This window comes from Liolophura sinensis, chromosome 8 (genome assembly GCF_032854445.1).
Source record: "Liolophura sinensis isolate JHLJ2023 chromosome 8, CUHK_Ljap_v2, whole genome shotgun sequence".
NCBI lineage: Eukaryota > Metazoa > Mollusca > Polyplacophora > Chitonida > Chitonidae > Liolophura > Liolophura sinensis.
The window spans coordinates 4,959,448-4,979,457 of record NC_088302.1 but is presented as its reverse complement, the minus strand read 5'-3'; the positions used below and the strand labels follow the sequence as shown (position 1 = coordinate 4,979,457).

The following is a 20,010-nucleotide window of genomic DNA, read 5'->3' as shown; positions in this document are numbered from 1 at the left end:
ATTTTCTTAATAGTTCTCATATGTTTGCATATCGGCTCTCTATACTTCGGACTCCTCACAAGCATGAAAACCATTGCTCTCGTCTCTCTGAATCTAAGTTAAAGTTATTTCCCTTGGTAACATCTTCAGGGTCTAGGACTAATCTCCCAAGCGCGTGCAGCCTCACTACGCCTCATTACCATGGAGCCCTTAGGCCACTTTAAAATTTAAAATTTTATTAACTATTCATAAACACCTTGCAACAAACGTTAGCACACTGGGGCCTCTACTAAGTCAATCGATTTAAAACATCAGTCCTGGTACTTCTGTGGTCCGGTTCTCAAAATAATGTGACAAACCAAGTAATGGTCGACATGATGTAGGTATGCTGTGACTCGAAAATGCGTCTGCTGTCGTATGCATAACACTGCACTGAGACAGCACTGTCAAATAGCCTTCATTAAAACAGGTCTGCCACAAGGGGACCCCATCGTGACATGACCGATACAATCTTCAAATATTCGATTCGATTGGTGTTTCACGGCGGATGTGTTTATGAAACCGGGCAGAGTCTTGTGGAAACCCGTGACTAACCCCAGGTTGCTGCAAGACCTCCCCACGTACGACCGGGCAGGAGGCCAGCATGAGCTTGACTTGAACTCACAGCGACTGCATTGGTAAGAGGCACCTAAGTCATTGTTCTTCACCGATACAATGTCATAAACGAAATTAATCCCAGTCCAACTAAACAAACGTACTATTGTATATGTAAAACATATGAAACATGAATAATTTGTGAGGTGGCAAGGTCCATGTATAGATATTATAATCGCTGAAGGAAGCGACCCACTGCTGCCACCTTGTTAATATGGTGTTCTGCGAACTTGCTCAAATTTAGTTACAGAAAGCATTCAACGAATACGTGACCGTCCTATAATAAAACAGCCGAAAACCTCGCCCGTGGCATACTCACCCTCAGACAAAAGATTGGAAATCAAAACCGTGAACTCAAGATAAACTTGTAATGATGACTTTATTTATGTACATGTGAAACGGTCAGATGAATTTAACAACACATAAATACAGGGCAAGAGAAAAAAATTTAAAAATGAGCTTACAAAACGAGTATTTATCAGTAATTCAATATTGGAAAGAAATAGTATAAGAAAACGCTGAGAGGTGAAGGTAAATTTTTATCAAAGTGAGTATTCATGTATGTTACAAGGATTTACATACCCATATCACCCATACTGTGTACAAAAAAACACCTTGTATATTATAATTTTAATATAAAATTTGTAAAAAGTTTAGAACATTCTGATTTTTAAAACACTGAGCAATGGAAATGTACAGGGTCCCTACACCTGTTTAACTTCTGGCGGATTTAGATGATAGTGGTGACCCAGGTAGAACTACAGCCGGGTACTTTTTACCCAGTAATTCAACAGTAACTTCTGATTCTGGTGACGAATGACTGCACGAGACATATGCGAAAGCGAGGCTCTTTCCAACAGTGTACCCATGGCAACCGGATGTGGTATGTCCAATCACCTGTGACAATAGATAGTAGAACCATATTAATAAGGCCATGAATAGTCGGTGAAAAGTATCTCAACAACAAACGTTATCGCCTATTATGGCCAAATGCGTTTCGTTAATCAAAGGGGAATTTCAATAAGGTCTAAATCACAAAATTCCCACGTTCAAAACGATATCAGTCAACTGATCCTCAACAGTGTTTCAACAGCGACATCGACAAGACATTATATACGTTTCCGTTAGAATTTTTTTCAATTTTTTCTCGTTGTACACAACACAAAACTTTTAGTACCTGTTCTCCAGACCAGATAGTTTCGTTGCCTTCTGGGTCGACATCCTCTGTTTTCATGGACAACAACACCAGGCTCTGAGAAACAGGAGACTTCTTCAGTTCCTGAATGGCGGACTTGCCAAGAAAATCACAGTCCTACAAGGTAAGCTATACCACATTATATATTTTGTTTTGTAGCGCTGTACTGTTAGCACCTTTAATCCCGTCTTGACAATTCTATTTCTATAACCAATCCATGACTTTCCAAAACCAACTGTGAAAAATTTATTTATTTGATTTCAACTGTGAAAAAAGGGAACTAAAATACCTCATAAATAAGAAGCAAAATAAAGTAAATACCAGGATTAAGTACACGTAATTTACCTTGTTGTCCTCAATTTTGCTCTCAAGTCTGCTTTCCAGAACATTGTAATCCATCTTCATCTGCAAAATTTGCAAAGAAATTGATTTAGGCACACCTGGCGTTAAGATAGGGAAAGTATTGTACACTTCGTCACATGAATAAGAGCCGTGTTTACCCTTAGTGGGGGGCGCAGATATTATAGATCGGTTTAATTTGAGACAGTATTATTATGGTTAAAACTTCTGACAATATTATTATCGTAAGAAATAAATGTGGGTTCCATCCGGTTCCTATCATTCCTAAGATTGCTATTGGTGGACTTAGCTTTCGGTCGGATGGAAATGTATAGACTTACATGAAAGTTGATCTTACAGACATATATAAATTTCAGTTTAAATTTGTTCAATTTTACAATGGGTATTTTTCTCTTGTGATATTGGTATTGTGATATTTCTCTTGTGATATTGGTATTGTGATATTTCTCTAGTGATATTGGTATTGTGATATTTCTCTTGTGATACTGACACTGGACATTTACAATCAAAACCCATTGCGCTGTCAACCCAAATTCATACCGTTATCAGTTGACTTATCTTGGGGCTGATCAATTACGGATCGGGGCCTGCTTGGTCATGCGCCAAAACCTTGACTTACATCTGATCCCCAGGCTGGTATACCACTCTCTATCCTCAGTGTATTGTAGGCATAGGACCCGAAGTTTCCTATATGGTGTTTCTTCCCAGCTTCCATCAAAGCTTTGTACAAGGCCGCCATGCTATCTGTCTCTGTATACAATTCCCAACCCGACTCTCCTGGAAGACGACAGAGAAGTGAAAGCCATTGGCCTTAGTGTGATTGTTTGGAAGAAAAGTCCCTGTTATGTAGTATCATTTATGTTTTGATCTTCACATTTTTTCACAATATATACAATTCCTTAGAATTCGCGAACAGCCAACTCCGCCGTCGTTATACTTTGACAGAGTAGTGCCCACTGTGTTTGTGCCCAGGTTGGAGAAGGTCCGCCAAAGCTTGAATAGCTAATAAAAAAGGAATCATACACAAACTGTTCTGCCTGGGAGAGCTACAAGTCAAAAAGGCTCCATCTCCAGAACGTGTTGCAAAAGAATTATCCTAACTTATAAATTCTCATCTAGACTTTTATGTTCCTTTTTTCCTCTTTTGCTAGGATCAATTGACCACCGTTTTAAACAAGCGGATTTGACTTTGGCTTTACAAGGATATTATAGATTTGCTAAATATAAGGAATTACCCAAAAGTCTGTCTGTCTGTATGTATGTATGTATGTATGTTTGTATGCTTTGGGTTTTACGTCGCACTTAACAATTTTCCAGTCATATGACGACGAGAAGAAAATAGGTATGTGTACATATACTGTGTTTTCTCTTGGCAAGGCGAGTTCATGCAGTCAAAGTGCTGTCGCCATTGAAGTATCATGCGGCAGGCACCAGTCACATTATACTGATTCCGGGCCAACCAGTCCCGCTTCCTTGCTCTAATCTCTGAATGATGAGCGCCAAACGAGGCAGCAACAAATACCAGTCTTTGATATGATCCGTTCCAGCTTTGATCGGGATTTAGAGGCTCCCGATTTAGAGGCGGAGGCTTTAACCAATAGGCCACCCAAGCGATCGTTCCTTAGATGGTTGTATATAAATTATGCGTTCTTACCAGTTAATGAGACGTTCACCGCTAATACTGGACGATCTGTGACACTGAAAGAGAAGCAGCGCATTGCCAACTGTTCATTGGCTACATGTGACAGGACGTCAGCTGCCATTGGACCAGCTAATCCTAGACAGCCAAGTGTGTCCGACCGATTCGTGATCTGAACATCTAAGTTCTTCTCTCGAGCAATCGTCTCCAATATTCTGAGAAAATAAAAAGCAATGTTTTCAATATAATAAAGACTTACAGCATGGAGAGTAAAATCAGAGCAGCGACGACAGTGTAATAAATTGCAGATGGTCACACGTAACCTGTGGCCAGCGCCTTGTGAATATACCTCAAAGTTTTGTTCTAACACCAGATCTTTATATATATATAAGTTTCACATGTCTCCATTTATCATCCAGGAAAAATGTCCTTTACTTCGTGTTAGGAAATAAATGTCATTTTTAAAATGACATTCAACACAAACGTCTTTCACTGCATAAGAATATTTATCTTTAATGACGGTTGTCAGGTTTATGATGTAAGCAAATAGTTCAAAGTGCGTAGCCCGTTAGGTGACAAATGAAACACCTGTCGACAAGACAATTATACAGTTTTGTTACTTAAGCATATTCACTCGGAGTCAGTAGAGGTATATATTGAAGATGGTGTAAATGCGTCTCACCTCAAATCATGGAGTTCAGACAGGGGCCCAGTGACGCAGAAAAACTCATCTTGACCCTGGCGTGCAAGCAAGTTCTCAGCATAGACCTTCCCTTTGTTGGTGAGTATATAGCACGTCTTGTAGTCATCCACCTAAACACGTGGAACAGGACAAGCTGTTCATCACACGTGATCACCATTAAATTCGGCGTCATAATATCATTATCGTCAAGTCATGATAGACAGTAATCACCATTAATTGCTATAATATTTATTTTCGTCGAATGATGTCCATTGATGCGCATGCGTGTTCTGTTGGATTTGTTTTCTTTTTATATTGTTGTTTTACGACGTACTTAATCATATTTCACTTATACGAGAGAGGCCCGCGTTGTGGTTGAAGAAAACCCACGACCATCTGCAGGCTGATGACAGACCTTCTCACGTACGCCCGAAGAAAAAATCAGCATGAGAAGCGCTTGAACTCAGAGCAGCCGCATTGGTGAGAGGCCCCGAGTCACTGTCCCAAGCTATTACGCTAGACCCTCAGCCACTGCATATTTGTTCCCTTGTACACGGTAGCAATACCTTGCTTCCTTCTTAAATATAGTCCACTTTGTAATAAATTAAGGATACACTATCTGAGCAAATTAAAGCATTGCCGACATTAATAAAGATCTCTTTGATCACACAGTTTCTCGTAGGGATATCCCCTTACCTCTGGTAGGACGTTACTGTAGACGTAATTCAAAAGCTGTTGCGCATCTTGTCCTGTAATACGGAACTTTCCGGCAGGTGTCAGATCAATCACTCCCACGTGCTCCCTCACCATGGTAACCTCGCGACGAACCGGCTCAAACCAGTTGGTTCTGTAAAAGCTGGGGTTGTATCCTGGGTCATCTCCCGGAAGTGCAAACCAGTTAGGCTGTTCCCAGCCTGAAGCAAGAATGAAAAAGCCAAACATTCGGAGATCACCGACATAACGGATGTTCGTGTGACAGGTAGATTGCTCCACGTAGGGCTTCGTCGGGAAGATGCTTGACTGGCTAACAGGTGACAACCAGTGTCAAGATTCCTTTTATATTTGTATCTACAGGTACTTGTACTGCCATAGGTCCATAAAATCCATTTTACTCATAAAAAAATCTATGGAACGTCACTGATAACTGGTTATTACTGGAAAGGAAGATAAGTTTCCAAGTTCGATTCTGAAGATGTTGTAGACTGAGTTTTTCTCAATTTTCGGGATACCTTATATATACAGAATGAGAGAATTCTCGACGCTTTCTTCACTGGGATATACAGGATCACAAGAAATCGGTCAAAGGAATCATTATTGTGTAATTTCAATGGTGTTTCCACAATATTTCATTTCACCATTCATCCAATTTAGAAATTCTACGCCAAATGCAGCGAATGTATGGCTGAAACGGACGGACCGACGGACGAAAGATCCCTGTACTTGTAGTGACAGTAGTGATATGGAGAGCATATATGGACCCAGGTGTGCGAAGAGCCTGGCGGAGAAACAGACAGACGCACAGACAGACACACGGGCATGGCCACACCAATAACCCATCCATAACCTTCTTATCAAAGATATAAAAAGGTACTTCGAACAGGAATGCGTCGCTAAAATATCCAGCCAGGTCGCCAGAATTGAGAGCTATTAAAGACCTAACGCCAATATCAAACCTGTAGTCGAAAAAGCAGGATTAAATGCTTGCTTAAATTGCATTGAATTGCAATTGTTCGCTGTTGTTTTTTTTTTGGGGGGGGGGGTGGATAATATGCAAACAAAAACGTTTTCTGTCGTTTTCAGGTTTGCCTGGCGTGACGTCGTGAAGCAAAATCTTGACCTAACCCATTTCCGCCTGTTTTCTGGCGGGACTGAAGCAGTACGTTAAGTGGGGAAAGATAATTCCGATATACCATTAATTTTGTTCATAATTTAAATCTTATCTTGTCACAAGTAGAGGTCCACAATCCAAACCAAAATTACAACAAGAAAGATTAGGTCTATATTCATTCATGTTGTCACATTTATTCCAGAAGAAAAAAAGTTGGTATATTGCACTACGTGCTGACAATGTTATTTCAGGTCTGTATGTGTGTGGGTGTGTACAACGGTGCTGGCATGGCTAGAATTACCTGTTCTGAAGCCAAATTGAGCGCCCTGGTCCTGGAGTACTTCGTAAACACCGCTCTGTCGCCTTGTGGCCCTCCCGGCTGGACGCTCCTCTTTGGGATACATTACAGCGTTGTTCATACTGTACGTCTCCCGGGCTTTGGCCAATGTGTAAGATCTGTGATAGGCAAATCAGTTTCGCACTGATTAATAATGAAAATCTATAAAAATCAGTCGGTGTTATTTCTGTTACTGGTCAACGTGCAAAACTTGAAAAGTACTGATCAACGAGCGATATTAGTGAAAAAGAAACCATTTCACAGTTATTTTGGCAATGGCCCCTGTCCAAGATTTATGAAAAAGAAACTCGATCAACGTGGCCATTTGTGAAGGCGTAATTTATTAACGATAGACTAAAGAGGTTTATGCCGTTTTTGGCGAAGCAGTCATAAATTCGCTCCGTACAAAATTTTGCATTTTACAGACATCGCTGTTGCGTGAGTCCAGATTGACTTGTGGTCAATAATCCCAAGGCCAATTCTCAAAACGACGTTTAACATAAACCATACACCAAAGAAATTATGCTAAAGACAATTAGGACGGAATCATGCAAAGAGAATTAAGCAGTCAACAGTTTTCAATAGCGTTGGAAAGACACAGGTAATGTTCTGGGTGAATGAGTGAAATCAGTACCCATTTCGTGCACCATGCTAGTACGTAAGTTGTCGATAATCCAAATATGTATCTCAGCTGCCCTCAGTTTGATTGATATATCCAAACTGGCGATCGACTTCAACACAATCAATATACCGCCCCTGACCCATACTCTACAATACCAGGGCAACGTTCTCGTTGTACTCTACTGAGCGTGGAATCGCCACGTCCTTATATGGACATGACCATTTTAACGCGGATAGACCACATGTTTTTGTTTTCATATCTGTCTAGATTTAAGAGCCTAAGACTACATGCCAAGCGCATCAATTGACTTTGCCCGGCATTACTAAAAACTGCTGACTCTTTTGGCGTAAATGTGGCCTTTTTATTTTCTTTACATGTCATTGGTGTTCATGCCGATTGTAGAGCTTATCCAAACTGCGAGATGCAGTGTTGATTATGATCACATTATAATGCCCCTCTTGACATAAAGACACATATAGAAAATTTTAATCTGACTGTATTATCCATGCACAAAAATCGTTCTACGCAAGTCAAGTCATAGTAACTGTGTGAAAATTTCACCTATAGGCTGACATAATTCTTCAGCTTCTATCCTTGAAATTCTTGAGCTTTGATGCGAACGTTCGAACCAGATTTTATGTCTTATTCCTGTGTCAAAATTTGACCTCTTTAGTATACGGTGATGACATATTATAAATACTCTATATACTTACTAGCGTAATGCACACCAATCGACATTCTAGTCACTAATACTAATATCAAGTACAAAGGAGTGAGTAAGTGCTTATGGTTTAACGTCAATATTAACAATTTTTCAGTCATACATGTATGACGACGAAGGAGTCCTTTCAGTGAATGAGCATGTGATCTGATTCCTTGTTGCAGGACGGATTTCCATGGCTCTTTTATCTAGTGCTGCTTCACTGCGACGACTTACCGAAGGCAAGTAAGCTGATACGGGTCAACCAGTCGTTGCACTATCCTCTCAATGCTGAACTCCAAGCGATGAAGCTGCAACAACCTCTTTTAAGGTCTTAGGTGTGACTCGACCAAGGGTTGACCCTGGAGCTACCGCCTCCGAACAAATTTCCCTCTACCACCTGAGCCATCGGCGCCGGTCACGTTCAAAGGAAGTGATCGATTCCTTAGCATATATAGGAACTGTCTTCTATTTTATCCACAAACCATTGAGTGACAAAACTCCGTGAGGATTGAATTAGTTTGGGTTTTAGGCAAAACTCCGTGAGGATTGAATTAGTTTGGTGTTTTAGGCAAAACTCCTTGAGGATTGAATTAGTTGGTGCTTTAGACAAAACTCCGTGAGGACTGAATTAGTTTGGTGCTTTAGACAAACCTAGTTAATCTCGGTTCGACCCAATCTCAAAAGATATTTGTGGGGAAAAACACGTATGTATATATATATATATATATATATATATATATATATATATATATATATATATATATTCATGTATATATATATATATATATATATATATATTCATGCCGACACAGGCCTATATAATTTATTTATATAAAAAATTAAAGTATTACTACTTTGGATAAGAGTGGTTGAAACAACACAAAAGGAAGTTAAAAACTTAGTAGTACAGTGGAGAAAAAAACATAAAGGAAAAATATGCTCAAAGTATTAGATACTCTCTTTAGACTAAGTTCTCACATAAGCTACATGTACAGCCAACCATTCACCTCTAAAGCAATACATCTTGTTCAATACAACTTGATGGTTATGGTTCCTGACTTATAAAGTAGTATGCTATAGTCAGTTTCATAATCGAAGAAAACAAATGCGGATTGCTCTTTCATTGAATTTTTCAAGTTTGTCACAGTAACATTTAGAGCAGAACGTCCAAACAGATACACAGTAGCTAAAATTCGACAAGATGAAAAATTGTAAACAGACACTTTGCTTCGAAATTCAAGACATCTGGGTCCTTTGAGGACATTATCTGCCTCGCGATCTGGTTGCATATTTCAGTAATATGCTGATTAAAATTCAATTTCACATCGAAGTTGACACCAAGGAGCTTGACCTGTCAATGGTTTTATTCTTATATCACCAGTGTTCAGCACAAAAATCTTGCCAGTTGTTGATTCCAAACAGAATACCCTGAAATTTACTCGGATTGGCACACAAACAATTATCTTCAAACCAACGAATGCAGATCACAGTTTCAACTCTTAGGGATTTAACAACCAATTCAGCTGATTTGACATTAGCACATTATCATTGTGGTGTGGTCAGCATAATTATAAAGATCGCGGCCGATGATTAAAACCAGTCCATCACAAAAATATTAAAAGAACAGAGGCCCTAATATAGAACCTTGTGGGAACTCCTTTCGTAACATAGTTCCAACAGCTGTAAATATTCACACATCTTTACCCTTTGTTTCCTGTTTGTCATGTAGTTACGTAGCAATTTGCAGGAGCTGGCTGAAAGACCATAAGCACTACATTTTGCTATAAAACGATCATGGGGAAGTGAATCGAAGGCCTAGGACAACTCCATATGTACACCACTTCACCACTGTCCAGTCTTCAACACAGCGAATTATAGCCTTTACGATAGGCGGACAGGAAGTCAGAAAAGATACCCGTAAAATGGCTGTCAAGTTATTCCGCAAGACATTTCTCGAAAACCTTTGATACAGAGGGAAGAACGCTTATTGGTCTATAATTTAATTTGTCTTTTTTGCATTTCTTCTTGTGTACAGGCGTGGCATCTTTAATTCTTCTGGAAAGATCGAGCTTTTTACACATTTGTTTACCTGATTACAAATAGGTAGCGAGACGATCTCTGCGGACAACTTTAAGATCTTTTGTAGTAGATTATCGGATCCACATGACTTTTTGGAACTTTCAGATAAAATTATTTTTAAAGAACTGATTCAAAGTATGACCGAGTGTCAGATGTCATCTGTAATGGTATGTCTCTGTAGCACCTGTATATATCTGGATGGGTCATCGACATGACGGAGTGTTACCGCTGGCGGGTTCAGAATAAGAGGCCACTGAATATCTACGAATATGCCAGGAGCAAGCGCGCAGGAATCCACTCCAAAGTGGCCGTGTATATTAATTTCTCATTAACAAATTTATAATCATTTGGCAAATGGGTTGAAATCGTGTCATCGCACACGTCAGACCCCCCCAGGTGATTTATATTTGAAAATAACAACAAATATTTGCTAGAGAATATTTTACCATACACCGAATTAAGCTCACAGGTAATTCCGTATGTTACATGTTATAAGTACGTACAATATAATAATTAATATTTTAATTACAGCCAAATTTAACTATGAAACAAGATGCCAGAACCTAACCTATAAGCACGATCCTATATTTGGTTTGTTATCTTCTTGCCTCGCTCAGTTTATAAGGCAATCAATCTGCATGTCACAATGTTTTCTATAAGCCATGATTGGGTACCAGTTAATAACGTCTTTTACAAGGGAAGATGCGACTTTCTCATAAACGCTGAGCTGGACGATAACCAGTGGCCATAAGGGTTAATTCAACTGCCGCAATACTGGATTTCATACCTGTCTGTCCACCAACCGTATCGGGAGTGGTCCAACTCGATCAGATCATAGGGAGGCTCACCATTCACCATCCAATCAGCCAGGTATTTTCCAATACCGCCAGCGTGGACGATGCCGTATCTGCAACAGGAAACAAATTATGTACCAGTATTCTGCAATCCTCTTGTAAAACGCTTTAATGGCAAGTTTTCTTTTGTGCAGTTTTTTTTTAATCAGTGTACTGTTATTCGTAACACTTCAGAAAAGAATTTATTTATTCTCCCAGGATATTTCTGTACAGCATGCAATACCCTTTTTTGGACGCAGACTTGTTTTTGATAGATGTGCATCGGCACAAAGACAAGCCCATACGTAATTTTGTAGTCAGGTTAAGCTCTGATATCATCCATTCAATTATAGAGACATTTCACTACGATGAATACTGGTATACATGTATCACGTATAAATCATGGTGTCACATGCGTAAGGCAGAACTCTCTGGACAACGTCCCGGGGAATCTGCCTGTACCCTTACCGTAATCAGACTGTTTAAGATGAATAATCATGATTAATTTAATGATAGGCAAGATTTTTGAGTAAAAGATCAGAATTCATGCCGTATTAAAGTGTCTGGTGTCTTATGATGTGGTCGTTTTTTGGGACAGCACTGCAAATGGCCATCGTGCAAATATGACAGAAGAAATGCTGAAAGCAAAGAGGTATTTGCGAACAAACTAGTAGAAAACAAAAAAAGAACTAATAAAGATCGAAATCCAGGAGACCTCACCCAAATCCTAAAGCCACCCAGTAGTTAGCTGCCCCTTGGTGAGGCCCGACGATCGGCAAACCGTCTGGACTATACGTAATGGGCCCGCAGATGGCGTTTTTAATGCTCGCTTCCTTCATGACTGGTATCGTTTCCATCACTTGTACTAGGTAGTCGTTTAACGCATCAAGATCCTCCTCGAACAGTTCTTTACCAAAACCTGCGAAATAGGTACGATGTGAAAGACCTTCGTAAGGATGGTTTATCTGCTAATGATTATAGCCCATTATTAAGTTTTCAGATTAGACGACCCACAACTAATCTGTCTCCAAATATGTTACGACCAACAACCTTACGCCGTCACCTATTACGTTTACGTTGGTGGCTGCTTATTATCTGCTTTTTGTCCTGTCGGTTTTTTCTCCGAGGCCTGAGTAATTCTAGACCAGTGACGTCTAATAAATTCCAATCAACATCATTACACTTTTTACCTAATGCTGCTTACGCCACGGTGCTGGGGGTGGGGGTGACGGTGGGGTGGGGGTGTTGGGGAGTCGTGCTATGATGTAAGCATTTACATGAACAATTTTAAAAAAAACATAACTGAGGTAAACTGATAAGAGAAAACATTCCATTCGCCAGCTACCACACTGTTGTCGCTGCTCTGCATTTACCTTCTATGCTCTAGTCTTTTATAACTAACTGCCAGAGGATACAGCCGCACACCTCACCTGGCGGAACACCTTGGTCATACCAGTCGTCCCTGAGTTTCATTTTGTCCTGACTCTCGTATGGTCCCAACAGCAGACCGTTCCTCTCCTGTCGGAGATAGCACGAGGACTCTAGGTCCCGGATAACGGGAGTCTCTTTGGTCAGAGCGACCACTTCCGGTATTTCTGACGTCACCACGTATGTGTGATGAACCGGAACTAGCGGTACGTCTATACCGGCTAACTGCGCAACCTCTCGGCCCCAAAACCCTGCAAGATAGATATACCTCAAGTACAGGCATGTTTCGGGGAGCTAAACGCTGTCTTCTTGTTTGTTCCGGAAGTATAGTGAAACGGGGTGTACCCTTTGGAGAGAACCACAAAGTAAGAACAAAGCATCAAAGAGGTCCAAAAAGTTGAAATGTTTGATAATTAAATGAGTATGACCTAAGATTTGAACATTTAAGATTATCTTTTAAATCTAGTATGCATCACATATAACAAAATACAAGTGAATAAATGAATGAAGTTTGCTAGCAGTAGTTTATATAGCACCCTTGTTTCAACAGTTAGGTGTGACCATTTGCCAGATATCACACTGTCCTCGCAGATTTGGTTTTATTCTTTATGCTATACGTCTTTAATTATATTGTATCAAAGTAAAAGGCTTTGCCAAATGGCAGTGACATTCACAGAGCTGGCCGAGTCAACCATATTTTAAGTGTATCCTTTCTGCTTAGTGGCTTAGTGTTTCAAGTGTCAGGCTTGGCATCGACTGGAGTCTCTCTCTATACAATAAAAGCCTAGTCACCGTAAAATGAGGGGTTACAGCATCATGCACATGTCAAAAAACTTCCGACCACCCTAATATAAATTAACCCTTTGGACATCCCTCTACCAGCCGACAAGCTTCTGAGACTACTGTTTGTAAGACTTTACCAGCAGCGTTCAGAACTTGCTTGGCCCTGATCAGCCCCTTGGTCGTCTCGATGTCCCACTGCCCGTCCTCTCTCAGATTCATGCTGTTAACCCCCGTGTTGGTAAGCAGTTTAGCGCCATGTTTCCTCGCCCCGATCGCTAGGGCGTGTGTCAGAGAGTACGGGTCCACGTAGCCATCTCCTTCGTTGTACAGGCCGGCCAGAATCTGACAAATATTAAAATCTGTTCAGTTGTGTTCTCCACATGCTTGTCTTACTTACAGGAGACGAAAACATAGAAACAATACCAAAAATCAGATGAAAGTGCGTCAAAACTTGCAAATATGGTCTTTAATATTGTTTTGATTTTTTTCCTCGAAAAAAGGGTATTTGAAAATATTTTTGAATGATGGGTATTTGGGACCCCTTTTGGTATTTATCCTCGTTGCAGAATTATATTCTAAATAAACATGTGATGCATGTCAACCAAATTTATTTGAAATCAAATTTGCGGTTTTTATCCAAACATATGCATTGAATCTGAATTTTAAATAATATTTATGAGTATATTAAAAATATAAACATGATCAAAATCCAGGCTGAACACATTTGTTAGCTGAAATGACCAAATTCTAGCACTAATATATTTATTAAACATGTGATACATCCTCATTTACAATATTATTACTCAAAGTCTATATATGCCAAAAGGTGGTCCTAAATACCCTCCATACAAAAATTATTTTCAACTGTCCTTTTCCCTTTAAAAATATATCCAAAAAATACTTAAGACCACATTTACAACTAACTTTTCTCACTCTTTCATCAGAACTTTATTTTGTTTACACCTTTGAAAGAACATGTATAATCAACGAACCTTTATCAAAGACAGGTTATATCAGGTTTTGTTGCATCACAAGTCTTGCTTACTGCCAACGAAGGGATAATCATCTTATACAGAATTGAACTCCACCAGCTAATTCCATTAAGATGAGTAGGGATTATTCATTTGTTGACTTATTTATCTATTTATCTATTTATTTATTTCACTGGTGCTGTAAATTGTACTCAAGAATATTTCGCGGCAACCAGGATTATATGGCGGGAGGAAACCTGGCAGACCGGGGGAAACACATGATCACCCGCAGGTTGCTGGTAGACCCTTGAGCTAGTGTACGGATTAGGGTGCTGCATGAACACTGTGTCGCGTATTCCAGAAAATCGAGAACGTTTCTCGCTCTTCAGAGACCAGACCCAATATGTTTGCAATAGCGACCAATACTAATAGAGAATTTTCATGACCCCTCCGAAATTCGGCCCAGGCTGCGTAGTTTCACGACGAATCATGCAAAATGGATAATATTTCCCCCCATTCAAAACCCAGGTACAAGCTGAGTAGTTTCACGACCTTATGGAGAGTCGTTAATTTTGACTCATTTTTGTGATTTGTGGCATTTCTTACGTTTTCCGTCTTTGGCAGTGTCAATTGCCTTTTTAATTCTCAGGCGTTTTGCACTGACAGAATGCAACGCCATAAGTCAATCCTAAAATTGCTCAAGGCAATCACAAATTAACCCAGGACTGACTTATTCTGTTGAAATATGATTTTTTTGTCCATGTACCATGGCTTATCTTACGTTCTCCGTGTTCAACAGTGGGTGTAGCTGCTTGATTTCATCTGGGCCGATGATTCGTTGAGCAGCCGAATGCCAGCCTTGTCTCTGCATCTGATACCGGAACTCGTCTACACGCTCAGGCGTAGTGGCTAACCGGATACTTCCGGGAACATGAAGTCCAATTTCCTGGCATTAACATAATTTATGCAAAATACAGTTTTATGACATACATTTATGAAATGTACGTAGGTCTACTCAGCCAACATAAAATTGGTAATTATTGAAATTAATTATTTAGCATGTACTTGTCCTATCGCTTAAAATTACATTGCTGCACGGCGTTCGAATAAAAATATCAGAATGGTTATCAACAATATCAAGTGCTATACTTTATTTACAAGGCGACAAAGGCCAAGCTATATCTCATGGTAATGGAGACTCCCCCCCCCCCCCCACACACACACAAAACCGTCCAAAGCTGTGTAAAAACACATTATTCCTTGCCGTTGCACTGCAGTGAACTACGTCTTTGCTTCACGAGCACAAATACACAGAAACGGTGACGTACAACAGAAAAAGAACGAAAGAATACACCGTTTGGATCGACTTCATGCAGGCGGATTCTGCGTCACATTATCCGTGCATATTGACCAAAACGAATCGAAGTCGCTTAGAGCATGCGTTCTTATTTACCTGTTCGGTTTCTTCCGGTAGCTTGGCATACAACTGCAGGCTGTCATAATGCACTCTCTTCACGTTTATTCCAGGGTTAAAATAGGCTATCAGTCCCGCCTACCAATACACAGTATGGACACATTACCAAGCAAGTCAATAAAAATGTTCCGTTAACACTTTTTTTGACTGACTGATATATTTCTGATAAGAAAAGATAAACCACACAAACAGTAGTGGATAATTAAAGAAGATAATCATGTACAAATGGAAACAGAATTATGGACCTTGTTGGTCTTTTTGAAATTTTATTTTTGTTCATTGTGAAAATGATGCTTATAATACATCTGGCGACTGTAAATGAATGAATATAAGTACGGATCATTGTTTGTGTTGTTCTACATACCGCGTGCCAGGTGGACCCGGCCGTGAGTTCACTCTTCTCCAGTAAGACAACCTGAGGCACGCCCCTCTTGGCGAGATGATAGGCTGTGCTAGTACCGATCACCCCGCCCCCTATAATCACCACATCTGCATGTTGGTCGTTGTTGGAAGACTGGGATAAGCACCTGACAAATGATACAAAGCGGTTTTGATACTGACAGTGACATCAGATTCGCTAAAGTTATAAAAAGAAGTAATTGTTATCTGTCTAATCATTGTCTTCCTTATCCTCTTCGTTGCTATTGTCGTCATCTTTGCCATCACCTATGACATGAACTAACATTGTATGCTGGTAGAAGTATGCTTAACTACTTGATTAAATGATAGACTCAATGAGAGTAGTGCAAAAGGATTTGGCAGTCTTTTTTAGCTGAGCTCAGTGTCCTAAGAGTAATACACAGCGATTACCGCTGGACCAGCGTAAATAGAGTACTAATGGTCCTATATACTGATGGTAAAACTGAGTACGTTCATTTGACTCTATTCGTAGTGATTAGGTCTTTGAGATGAAAGTCCTCATATACAGAATGCGTATGAGGGTTATTGGCTGGAACATGCCTTTAGGGTTTTTTGTATATAGCTGTGACGGTAAAAGCTTGAATAATTCAGCTGTGTCATGCACGCTTATCACTTTGAACTACGCCTTTGAACTATGTTAAAACTTACAATAAATGTAGCATACACGACGCTGTTAGTTTTCCCTAAATGTTCACATGTATTTGGGTAGAATTTAGAAGGAAGGAATGAACGCCTGTTTTACATATAACCTACCTTAGTTTTACGCATCTATGTATTTTTGTCCCATATTTCTGTGAGAATCGAAGTGAGGGATTGTGTTTGAAGTGGTTGTAGTTCTTTACCTCGTTAACAATCGGTGCATGAATACTCTATAACTGACTCTGGTATATTCTGATATGCCCTACGTTGATGGCCCATTTCTTCACCGAAATGCAATTTTATCACAATTATAATTTGTATTTTTATTGTTATTTGGAGTTGCTTTGAAGGCGTTCATGACCAAAGAAGCGATAAGACCTTCATGAAAGAAAAACACAACCGTTTCATGAACCTGGCATTGAACCCTTGTGTCTAGCTAACTGTATTTTTGTGAAATAAAGATGAAATGACATATATACGGAATGTTTGAAAGTAAGTGGCACACATCATGGTTCTATACATGTAAGTCTAATGCTTCACAATTTGCCCTTCTTTTCGTGGCCTCTACTTTATGTTGTCAAAGGTTATATGTGAGAACTCATATAATATACTGCCCTGAATGAAGACAGAAAGGTCGTCTCCGTCTCAATATTGCCTTCCTTTCAGTCTATTTATACACTATTGAAATTTAGAGACTGTCCACACGTTTACAAATGTGAGACGTTTTTACGTCACTTCAGACCTTGATGGGTGGCGAACTGTTGACATGTATACATTACAGAGCTAAAGTAGAGCAAATAGCGATGTCGTGATCCCGGCAGCAACGTCTGGATGCCGTGGACAGCGAGTAAAAGTAGAGTACGCCGTGTGACTCTGTGAGGTCGTGGCCAGTACTAACTAGAAATGATTTTATTGCCGTTTTTTATTAAGAACGCGAGATACATACCACTAAACAATGGACACAAGATAAACTGTTTGCAAACGAAAATAATGAGTCACTGTAGGCCTACATCGTTATGGGTGCATAAACGATGAATGGGTGAATGGTTGGATGGGTGGGTGATAAGTGGATGGTTGGGTGGGTGGGTGTTTGTAAGGATTAATTCTGTCCTAACTCATTCGTTTTGCTAAGCAAAACTGGCAACATACTTTGTATGCAATGTTGTATACACAGCGATCTCAATGTTGGAAAACTGAGGAAGGTATAGTCGGCGCCTTTGCCATTATGGGAAAGTGAGGTTCTATTAAACATGAGCGCACATGTACATGAATAAATTAGTGACCCTACGGAGATTCACTACCGCACTTATCACGCCCACATCTCTCAAAACCATGCCAGAGATATGCTTTTTAGGTCCGGCAGGCATGGCCTTGTTTCCATACATGGAAAGAGGACATTGTTAGTCCAATGATAAACGTAAAACCGATAAGCATGCATGAAAGCCATTTTCCCGTGAGGGCTTTGATTAGTCAGAGATAGATCAGATAGAACGGTTTGGACTTTTGGACACATTTTAAGACGTTTACAGTTTTAATCACGTTGATTACAGCCCGAGTTTGTAACCTCCACACAGATGCTACGTACACCAATGTCAAAGTCATAGTGTCAAGGTCATCTTAGATAACAGCTGAACATAAAGATATCTACTATAGATACACAACCACAACAGCTACTTTAAGACAAACGACATCGAACGGACCATAACTACGCTACATGGATTTATTTAATAATGCCATCCAAGCCACACATTGCTTGTGGGTGTACTTGTATTGCTTTGATGATCCACATTATGACCACGAAATAGCCAGTCTGTGTTGATAAGACAATTACACCACGGGGGCAGATGTGAGTCAGTCGACATACAGTAGATAGAGATTGGGCACCTCCCTCCACTGGCAATACCAGTTAATACCAGATTACTGATAACGTATGGGTAGGGAGGCTGGGGTGGCGAGATTAAGCGGACTCTTATACTTGCGTCAACACGAGGGGTGCGAAATTCGGTTAAACTGATGGCGATAACAGTGCGTAGGTCAGGCTAACACACAAGCCTACGGATCAAACAATACCTACCATTCGTCTATATACAAATATTAACTTGTATGGGGAAGAACTGTGTATATTCACATATACAAAAATAATTCATATAATAGCTGACTGAAATGTGCATATAGTGTTTTTTAAACTGGTTGTATTATTCGTCTATTTATAGAAGCATAGAAATGCGATCCGCTATAAAGAGCAACTGATAAAATAGTTCATTGTATTCTGAATATAGGCCTAGTTGTTTTGGGTTTTTTTTTTTGACTGCTTGTATTATTTGTATTTTGGGGCTTATATTCCCGGGGGAAACCTACGACCTTCCGCAGGTTGCTGGAAGACCTTCTCACGTACAGCCGGTGAGGAAGCCAGCATGAGCTGGATTTGAGCTCACAGTGATCGCATTGGTAAGAGGCTCCTGGGTCTTCACGCTGCACTAATGCACTAACCAACTGAGCCACGGAGGCCCGGCTCGCAAGATATGTCACACACTGATGAAATCATTGTATCAGTGAAATCAGACGTATATATCTATACGTCCCTGATCCCAAACAATATTACCCAGCTAAGACACATGTAGCTAACCACTATTTCATGTTTCATAAACATGAAGACTTTACCAGCAACAACAACCGTCATTTTGATTTACGTCTGAGTATCACCAGAAAGAAAACATAGGCTTATCAACGCGTATAAAACGTGGGAACGCTTGAGAGATACCTAGTGTTAGTACCGACCAGTAATAATACAGTTAACTTACCTATATGCTTGAGCACCGGGAGTCCATGGTGTACGATTCAGTAAATGTGAGGTTCTGCGCAGAGCAGGTTGTAAAGAAAAAATTAACCGATGCATAGTTGTCGGAATACTGTTGAGCTGGAAAATGTGTGTGCACAGCGAGGTTAGAGCAGTCCTGCTATATAGCTGTCATTGGGACAGAATGATGAAGCTTCTGGCGGCGAAGTTATCGATGGCACTGCTGTGATTGATAAAATGCAAACTGGGCCTGTAACCGTGGAGAGGCAAAGCACGAAGGTCCAAATATCGACATAAGACAAAACAGACTTGGGAACACCGGTTGTGACTGGTCACAGGTCGCGTTGTTTAGCATGCCAAAGTCCACCGACTGGAGATTGGTTGTCTTAAACCGGGGTTAATTTTGCTTCCGAAGTGATTGATATTACATGTAAACAGTGTACCGTTGTTGTTTATCCGAGGGTATATGCAGCTCTATTCAGTATTCATTATAGCATTTAATTAATGCAGTACCGATACACATTTGGCATGCACGATCATAACCAGACTTTGGTGTACAAACACCGGAAAATCTCGCGTCTTTATGG

The 20,010-nt window shown here is 40.1% G+C and overlaps 1 protein-coding gene across 1 annotated transcript; it reads right to left on the bottom strand.

Annotated features, from left to right (window-relative positions):
* Positions 1-1,029: 1,029 nt before the first annotated feature.
* On the bottom strand, positions 1,030-19,528 carry LOC135473138 (dimethylglycine dehydrogenase, mitochondrial-like). Its single transcript, XM_064752973.1, has 16 exons — positions 19,428-19,528; positions 15,932-16,094; positions 15,547-15,645; positions 14,875-15,039; positions 13,260-13,464; positions 12,342-12,590; positions 11,632-11,830; positions 10,866-10,985; positions 6,639-6,793; positions 5,206-5,423; positions 4,510-4,640; positions 3,843-4,042; positions 2,808-2,965; positions 2,174-2,233; positions 1,811-1,945; positions 1,030-1,530 (listed from the first exon to the last, which is right to left on the bottom strand). Exons 1-16 carry the CDS (start codon positions 19,520-19,522, stop codon positions 1,348-1,350), a joined length of 2,535 nt encoding a protein of 844 aa, XP_064609043.1. The 5' UTR covers positions 19,523-19,528; the 3' UTR covers positions 1,030-1,347.
* Positions 19,529-20,010: the final 482 nt, after the last annotated feature.

What these genes read in the sequence shown, in the direction of transcription:
- LOC135473138 (XM_064752973.1), bottom strand. Translation starts at nt 19,522, where the DNA reads ATGCATCGGTTAATTTTTTCTTTACAACCTGCTCTGCGCAGAACCTCA. An exon ending in TCTGAACTCCATGATTTGAG is followed by an intron (nt 4,043 to 4,509) that starts GTGAGACGCATT and finishes TTATTTTCTCAG; the next exon opens with AATATTGGAGACGATTGCTC. An exon ending in TACCAGCCTGGGGATCAGAT is followed by an intron (nt 2,234 to 2,807) that starts GTAAGTCAAGGT and finishes CAAATTTTGCAG; the next exon opens with ATGAAGATGGATTACAATGT.